This window comes from Bos grunniens, chromosome 25 (genome assembly GCF_055505025.1).
Source record: "Bos grunniens cultivar Pamir isolate PY7600 chromosome 25, Bosgru_T2T1.0, whole genome shotgun sequence".
Taxonomy (NCBI): Eukaryota; Metazoa; Chordata; class Mammalia; order Artiodactyla; family Bovidae; genus Bos; species Bos grunniens.
In genome coordinates, this window is record NC_141189.1 from 21443228 (window position 1) to 21452380 (window position 9153).

The 9153-nt window shown below is 49.8% G+C and overlaps 1 protein-coding gene across 1 annotated transcript in view; it reads right to left on the bottom strand.

Annotated features, from left to right (window-relative positions):
* Positions 1 to 6411, bottom strand: part of PLK1 (polo like kinase 1) — a 10519-nt gene extending 4108 nt beyond the window's left edge. The window contains exons 1-5 of the mRNA XM_086375304.1: positions 5936 to 6411; positions 5111 to 5279; positions 3878 to 4022; positions 2548 to 2641; positions 1076 to 1295 (exon numbers count right to left, since the gene is read on the bottom strand). Of these exons, the coding sequence (XP_086231430.1) occupies positions 1076 to 1295; positions 2548 to 2641; positions 3878 to 4022; positions 5111 to 5279; positions 5936 to 6337 (1030 nt within the window). The 5' untranslated portion in view covers positions 6338 to 6411. The remainder of the gene's footprint in view (positions 1 to 1075; positions 1296 to 2547; positions 2642 to 3877; positions 4023 to 5110; positions 5280 to 5935) is intronic.
* Positions 6412 to 9153: the final 2742 nt, after the last annotated feature.

Genomic DNA, 9153 nt, shown 5'->3' on the forward strand with positions numbered 1-9153 from the left:
TTCATAACATACTTTATATACGTTGAAAATTCATGTATACCGTGTAAGCAAACAAGGTTTTCATTGTGAGAGAAAAAGAAATACAAGCATAAAATTAAAGTAAAACCCTATAATATTAAAGTAGACACTTACAAATTACCAAAAGAGAATTAAAGTTGTAATTTCACAGCAGAGAAAAAGACTGCTGTAAGACAAGTTTGCATCAATTTCAATTTCCTGAACTTGATAACTATGTCCTGTGTTGTGGTTACGTAAAAGAATTGTTTTTAGGAAATACACACTGAAGTACTAAGTAGTAAAGGCCAGAATGTTTGGGACAAAAACAATACACACACATACAATGAGAGATAGAGTAAATGTTGAAAAATGTTAATTGGTGGAGAAAAGGGGGTACAAGATACAGGAGGATTCTGTCTATTCTTATACTTTTCATATTTTGAAATAATACTAAAATAAAACATTCAAAAATGTGAATCAGAAATGGCATAAATCTAAGGTCACCCCCCACTCCAGTTATGTATTTTCTAATTCTGCTCTCTGAAGAGACCTAGAAACAATGACAAACCAAGCAATGAAATGCGCTTTTGTAAGAAAATGTCCATCCTTTTAGAGAGATGCGCACAGAAGTTCCTGGAGGTAAAATGGCAAGACGTATGGAATTAACTTCAAAAATACTTCAAAGGAACCAAGCATACATTACAAATCTTAGTTAAGTGCTGACTCTGGTGGCGATGTGGGTCCCACGTACATTGTGCTCCATGTGTGTACCTGAAGCTTCTCAACATTTTTCCCAATGAACCATGCAGGGCGATATCAGTGATTTAAAAAAACAAACTGTTAAGAATTGTTCAGCCATGGCATTTAGCTCCTCTCTTCTCTCAGGACACGACAGGTCTGATTCAGTCACAGTAAGGTCTGTCTTTCCTGACAGGGCTATGGGGAAAGGCGTTTGCCATATGAGGATGGGGACCAGGGATTCAAAGACTGGGGCCTGTCCTACTGCACACCAGAGCTTTGGGGACCATCCATTCACACACTGAGGCAGGCAAGGCTGTCTACCCACACTCTGGTTTACCTTTATTGAGGACGGTGAGAGGCTTCCGATTGCTGGGGTCCAGGCTACTGGGAGCGATTGAAAACCTCGGTGGAATGGTGAGGCAGGTGATGGGGAGGCGGGCAGGGATATAGCCGGAAGTGAAAAACTCGTCATTGAGCAGCTCGTGAATGGTTGGGCGGGCAGTGGGATCTGGCTGAAGCATCTTCTTGATGAGGGAGGAGGCCACGGGGTTGATGTGCTGGAAGGGAGATGGGGAGTCATAAGCAGGATATGACACACGACCTGGCTGCTGCACCACCACCCCCTACCCAGCCTCAAATACACCATGTTCAGTGGCTATAAATGTCCCAAGTTTCCACTGGCAGCTTTCCTAAGTTGACAAGTTGCTCACCACTAGAACAGCACTTGAAAACAAAGGCTTGGAAGTCATAAAGACCTGGTGTTAAGTCCCAGTTCTGTCCCTTAACACCAGCTGTGTCAACCAACCCAACTTTCTGGGCCTTTGTATCTTCATCTATAAAGTGGGGACACAGCACCAAGCTTGGAGCCCTGGTAAGGAGACCCAACCCAGGGTAGGTCAAATGCACAGTAAGCCTAGCATCAACTATGTACTTACTACCTATCAGCAAAATACTGTAAGCGCTTCATGTAGATGAACTCACTTAACCCTCAGAGAAACACCCAAGGAGTGAAGCTCTCTAGTACCACCCCTCTTTTGCAGATGAGGAAACAGGCACAGAGAAGTTAAAGTGCCTAAGATACATCCCGAGTGAGTGGTGGAGCCAGTACCCACACAGAGGCAGAGTCAGGGGCAACCCCCACACTCGGAACCACTCTGCTCGGCCCAATAATTGACCCTCTGTAACAGATTCAGCCCATCTGTCCTGATGTCTCGAGACAGGGCTCTTGGCTTCACCTAAGACAAAGATGCCGAACCGGGAAGCAGCTGTGTGCCAGACTGCTGCAGACTATCCCTCTCAATGCACTCCTGCTGGTGGCTGCAAAAGCACACCACTTTGCCTTCACGGTGGCTCGCAATTCTGTGAGCACTCACTGTGTGCAAGATGCTCTGGGGCAGGGACTCCATTTTACAGACGGGAAACTGCAGCTCAGAAGACTCAGGCCATTTGTCCACTGTGCTCTGGCTAAAAAGTGGCAGAGCCCACCTGAAGCAAGACAGTCCACTGCCAGGCTAAGCAGCACTTCTCCGTCTGCCCCCTACTCTGGCTCTTTCTCTCTGTTTTACACGTCTTTTGGGTTATCTGCCCAACCGTTGAGAGCCTACAAACTCTCATCCCAAGAAAACCTGTTTCTGTGCACATACGTCAGACTCTATGCAATTTCAGACAGGACCCTCTAAAGCTCTTACGCCTACCCTGGGGGTGGCACTGACCCACTTCTTTCCCCAGGATATGGCTGGGCTCCGTAAATCACTTGGTGGGGGAGGGAATTAAATAAAACAAATGTAAACTTAAAGTGGTTTTAGTCACCTTGGGAATACTGTATTCATTGTTCTTGATCCGGAGGTAGGTCTCTTTTAGGCAAGAGGTCTCAAAAGGTGGCTTGCCCACTAACAAGGTATACCTGTAAGCACAAGGAGGGATTTGGCTCAAGGCTCCCAACCAAAACCCAGATGCAGGGAGGAATCCTCCCAGGGCCAGAAAGGAAGTCAGACATCTTTTGGGCATTCACTGTGACTCTGGGGCCCCAGAGGACAATTCACAAGTTCACTAACCAGTCCCAGGAGCCACAAACTGGCAGGGAGGTGCCCTCGGCAGAATACAGGTGATGAGACTGGGTTCTAATGGATCAGTGACTTTTTAGCTATAGCCTGTGGTAATCTAGGAGCCAGAGGCTGCTGGATAACATGGAACAGGTCCAAGCAGGGGCCACTTGCTCCTTCAGAGGCAGCCCCACAGTTAACAGTTCTGTACTTTAGGCTACAAGTTTTCATGTGGGAAATTCCAATGCAAAGAAGTAGGAAAGCCATTTCTAACTCTCCAGTATCCAGGGAAACAACAAAAGGGGTAACACCTGAACAGGCCAACCTCTGCCCACCACCCACCTCTGATGGCCTTGACCCAGACGGACCACAGGACCTCCTCCTGCCAGCACCACTCCTGGCCTAATTCTTCCCACCCAATGCTGCTTTTAGATCAGTGGTTCTAATACTTTATTGTGCATGGAAATCACTCAAGGGTCTTAAAATACAGATTGTGATCCAGTTAGCCTGGGTCTTGAGATTCTGCGTAACAAGTTCCTAGGTGATGCTGCAGCTGGTCTGCCGTACTTTGAATAGCAAGGGATTAGAGCAAGTTTAGAGAAGGCAATGGTACCCCACTCCAGTACTCTTGCCTGGAAAATCCCGTGGACGGCGACGCCTGGTGGGCTGCAGTCCATGGGGTAGCTGGGGATCGGACATGACTGAGCGACTTCACTTTCACTTTTCACTTTCACGCACTGGAGAAGGAAATGGCAACCCACTCCAGTGTTCTTGCCGGGAGAATCCCAGGGATGGGGGAGCCTGGTGGGCTGCTGTCTATGGGGTCGCACAGAGTCGGACACGACTGAAGCGACTTAGCAGCAGCAGAGCAAGTTTGTGGAGACATTCCCTCCCTCATTCCCTGAACCCACAGCCCAGGCTGCAGGAATCCTACAGGATATACCAATTCAGCAATGAGGCTTCCTTCGGAGGCCATCTGTCCTCTGGAGCAGCCTTTCCAAAGGCGGAAAGGTCTGCAGGATAAAGTCTATCAAGTGAGAAATGTCCAGAAAGCCCCTTGCTGAGACTGGTGGGTCCTGAGACAACTCCCAACTTACATGATGCACCCAATGGACCATACGTCCACCTCGAAACTGTGCCCCTTCTTGCTCAGCACCTCAGGAGCTATGTAATTAGGAGTCCCGCACAGGGTCTTCTTCCGTTCCCCGTCATACTCCACTTTGGTTGCCAGTCCAAAATCCCCTGGGACAGAGGGAGGAAGATGGAGGCTCAGATGCCAGCTTCTGTCGTCTGTCAATGCAGACAGCTGCTTCAGATGTAACCATCAAGACCCAGGGTCAAGTGATCTCTCAAAGCCTCTAGTCCTTGTGTGCAGCGAGGCTTACCCAGGAATCCTCCCACCATGCTGGCCCTAGGGAGGGGCCTCCCAAAGACCCTCTTCACCCCTCCCCTTAGAAAGGGGGGGTTTACTTCGAAAAGGGAACTGACAAGGATAGCAAAACTCAAATGCCTACAGGGATTAAGCAAGTAAATGTCAAGATGGCTACTTGGCAAGTTTGTGAGGAAGTGATACGGAGGGGTGGGGACTGTGGCAAACCATAGGGCATCTAAAGGGAATAGCTGCTGTTCAGTACAGCAAAGAGCTGTCCTGAGGGAACGCTACCCCTGTACTGTTGGAGTGTTTAAAAGGAGCTCCAAATTCAAAATTTTACATCAAGGCGCTCAGTTTAAAAAAGTGAAAATGAGGGGCTTCCGTGATGGCTCAGTGGTGACGAATTCACCTGCCAGTGCTGGAGAAAAGGTTCCATTCGTGGTCGGTGAGGACCCCACATGCCACAGAGCAACTAAGCCCATGTGCCACAACTACTGAACCTGCCACAACCACAGAGCCCTGGAGCCACAACTGCTGAAGCCTGCGCTTCACAACAAGAGAAGCCACTGCAATGAGAAACCCGCACACTGCAACACAGAGCAGCCCCCACTCCCCGCAACCAGAGAAAGGCATGCAGCAGCGGAGACCCAGTGCAGCCAAATATAAGTAAATTAAAAAATATTTTTAAAAAGTGAAAACAAATCCAAATTCTTAAAAAAACAAAAAACTGTATAGAAGAACACACCCCCCCAAAGCGCATCTGCAGACAAGACATTGGTTTGTGGCTCAAGTTCCCGTCCTATAGAGAGGATTCTAGAGGCAATCAACAGCCCAGACTTCCTACCATCCTCTTCCTCCCTCCCTTGTCTCTTTCCAAATTTCCTCTCCCCCCCCCTCCCTCCCAGCTCCTCCTTATCCCCACTGCATGTCAAGTGCCCCTGCAGGCCCAGCTCCTTACCTATTTTCACCTCCAGATCCTCGTTCAAGAAGAGATTGCCCAGCTTGAGGTCTCTGTGAATAACGCGGTTTCCGTGCAGGTACTGGCAGCCCAGGACGATCTGCCGCAGGTAGTAGCGGGCCTCGGGCTCCGTGAGAGCTTTCCTCCGCTTGTGCAGCTCCAGGAGAGACTGGGAGCAGGAGGGAAGCAGAAATGGGAGCCGGAGCTCAGACCCAAGGCAGGGAGGGGGTGTCATTAGGTAAAGGCAGCCAGGACCCTACTACCCATTTCTTCTCCAGGACAACTATGATCCAGACTCCCCTCCAAACCAGGCCGCAACAGTTCATAGCAACCCTCTCCCACTGGCTCCTTCCCAAGTCCCTTACCTGGGACCCCTCAGCCCACTCCGGAAGCTCAGAGTCCCCAGTATCCCGGTCCCGGAACTTTTGGCAGCAACAGGTCCCTTTCCTACCTCTCCCCTCCCCCGGAAGCTCTGCAGTCTGGCTCCAACTACCCTCTGCCTGACCCAACCCCACTCCGGAAAGTGAGGGTCCGCAATACCCCTTACCTAGCAACTCCGGAAGCCCTGGCGTCCATAAGCAAGGTTCTCCCGCACCTCCCCCAATCTGCCCAACTCCTAGCGTCCAGAAGCCGCCTTCCCTAGAGACCCCAAGTGCCAAGAACCTTCTCTCTCCCTAAGACTTTCTCCATTTCCAGTTCCAGGTTCCCAGCACCTCTTCCCCAGCAGCTCCGAGCCCCGGGGCGCCCCTTCCCCAGCAGCTCCGGTTCCCGGCGCCCCAACCCCTGCCCCCAGGGCAGTTCCAGTTCCCCAGCAGTGACACTCACCCTCCGGCGGCAGAGCTCCAACACCACGAACACGAAGTCGTTGTCTTCGAAAAAGCCGTGGAAGCCGACGACGTGCTGGTGAGCGAGGCTGCGGTGAATGGATATCTCCATGGACATCTTCTCCTTTTGGTGCGGTTTGAGCAACAGCGACTTAGGCACAATCTTGCCCGCGAATACCTCCTTAGTGTCCGCATCCGAAATCTCAAAGCACTTGGCAAAGCCACCTTTCCCCAGAAAGCGACCCCGTAGATAGCGCCGCCGGCTGCGAGGGTCCACTAGGACCTCCGGGATCTCCTTCGCCGGCGGGGCGGCCGTCGGAGCCCCGGGAGCTGCAACTCCGGGCGCTTTCCCTGGGTCGGCTGGTGCCCGCCCCAGCTTCCCTGCAGTTGCCGCCGCACTCATGTTCCCGGAGTTGCCCAGCGGACCTAGCAGGCTCTAGGCAGAGGTTTGGCACGGCTCTGCCTCTCCTCGAATTCAAACGCGGCGCCGGGAACGTTACAAGAGCCTACGCGCTACTGATTGGCCGCGGGGATTTAAAATCCAAACCCGCCCGCCGCGCGGCACTCTGGGAGCGCTCGGCACTGCAGCCGCCTTTAAACTCTCACCCAGCCCCTGGGAGGAGCTTGATTGGCAGGGATGGCGGACGGAAGACACGTGGGATGCCTGGGAAACCAAAGCTGCAGTGGGGTTGCTGAGACCCCGCCCCAGAAGAGGGGGAGTTCAGGGTTTCTCCTTTCTCGGCGGCAGGGGAAGTGCCTGCAGTTCGCGAGTACCTCCTCCAGGAAGCTTTTCCCAGCACCTTCCTCCACCCCTACCTCGCCTTCTAGATTATAAACTCTTGAAGACAGAGGCCTGGCATGAGAGACTGTATGGGGGAGCCCTAATATCCGCCTCGGAAGTCACCAGCTCTCTTCCAAATCACCCCATAAACTAAAATCGAAGTATAAAGAGGATGCTTGCCAGGCAAACGCACCTTCCAGGCAAACCCCCTACTCTTCTTCAAATAACAGCAGAGGCCACCAGCATCACCAACACCTGGGAGCTTGTTAGAAAGACAAAGCTTCAGGCCTCAACGCAGACCACCCCCCAGCCCCACCACCGCCAATTCAGAATCTACCCAGTGATTCCCACCCATATTGAAGTTTGAGAAGTACAGTACCAGAACCCCACCACCCCCGCCAGGGTCATTCTGCAAGAAAACTGGCTGGCTGGCTCACTGCTCTATCTCCCAGTGCCTAAAATAATGGACCCTCAATTGCTTTGTAAGAGGGAAAGATGTCAGGTTGGCAGAATGCCTGGCAAACTGGTAAGCCAAGGTCAAATTTGGCTGCAGAGGTGTTTTGTTTGGTCTTTCACTTTTTAAAATTTGGATTCATAGACAGGACTGAAAAAATCAAGAGAGCTCACATAAAAATTAAGCTTTGTGGCTTTTCCTTAAGAAAAAACTATTAGCTGTTGCAACTCTATGCTTAACATACCTTCCCAGTTTGTCAGAGTTCCCTGCTAACCCTCCTTTGCCCCTTTGCTTGTCTGGCTTCCACAGATACTTAAGTGGCAACCCTGAGAATCACTCAAGTTATAAGCCCAGCATCCTATGATGTCTTTGCTGCTGCTTAGTCGCTTCAGTCGTGTCCGACTCTGTGCGACCCCATAGACGGCAGCCCACCAGGCTCCCCCATCCCTGGGATTCTCAAGGCAAGAACACTGGAGTGGGTTGCCATTTCCTTCTCCAATACAAGGAGTCAGCAAAAGTCAGTCATATCGCAGTTATCTCTTACATAACTCCCAATAAACTCAGAGGCAATGAAGACATCTTTCCTACCCCATGTCCCAAGCTCTCAGCACAATGCCTGGCAAAAAGGAGTGACTAAAATGCTTTATAAAAAAAAAGGAAGTTTTTTAAAATTATTTTTTAATCCCTGTGGTGTGTAATATTGTTTTATCTTTTTATAAAGTTGAATCTATGTACCAAAAAAGTATATATCTGTTAATTGGACAGCTCAGTGAATTTTCACAAAATGGGTACACCTCATGTAAGCAGCACCCAGACTGAGAAAGAGTACAGGACCAACAACCCCATAAGTCCCCCCTGTGCCCTGTGTTGGGGGCCCCAAGACCATCCCCCTACAGGACTCAGCATACAGTCCTACTCATAGATGGCTAGGATTTATTACAGTGAAAGGTTATGAAGCAAAATCAGCCAAGGGAAAGGTGCACAGAGCAAAATCCAGAGGAAACCAGGCACAAGCTTCCCAAAGTCTTCTCCCAGTGGAGTCAGTCACACAGGACACACTTAATTCCTCCAGCAATGAGTATGACATCATGTGTGAAATGTTATCTACCAGAGAAGCTCATTAGAGACTCCAGCCCGGGGCTTTTCTGGGGCTTGGTCATACAGGCACCCTCTGCCTGTAACACACCAAAATTCTACATTCCTGGAAGGAAAGCAGGCATGCAGGATAAACCACACTGTTTACACAGTTTAAGTTCAGTAAGCAACTCCTATCATTTAGGGAATGGTGAGAACTCTCCTGAAATTCAAGAACCCAGATGCCAGCTGAGGGCCAATCTTCCAGCTGATGGCACTGGGAGCTTTCCTTCAGGAAAAGGGCAAAGTTTCCAGAATATTCCTGAGAAATGAAGATCATAAATGCTCTCCCCGCCCCCCAAAGCTCCCTGGGTGCCAGGCTTTTGATCAGCAGTACTAACCTGACATTTTTTCAATAATCTTTTATTCTCATCCAGGCCTTTCATCCAGAAGGGCTGTGTGCAAGAGACGTGGGAATAATTTTGAAGATAAATATTTTAATATAATTTAACCAGAAAAATATTCAGGAATTGATCAGGATATGCTATGGGCTGAACTGTGTTTTCCCCAAATTATATGCTGAAGTCCTAACCTCCAGTACTGAATGTGACTGTATTTGGAGATATGGCCTTCAAAGAGGTGATTAAAGTAAAATGGGTGGGCCCTATCTAATATGACTGGTGTTCTTATAAGAAGAGATTAAGACACAGACAGACAGAGGGGCAACCGTGTGAAGATACAGTGAGAAGGCTGCCAGCTGCAGGCCTAGGAGACAGGCCTTAGGAGAAACGTGCCAACTGCTTGCTCTGGGACTTCTAGCCTCTAGGACTGTGAGAAAATACATTTCGATTTTTTAAGCCATCCAGTCTGTGCTATTTTGTTATTGCAGCCCTAGCACACTAATAGAGGA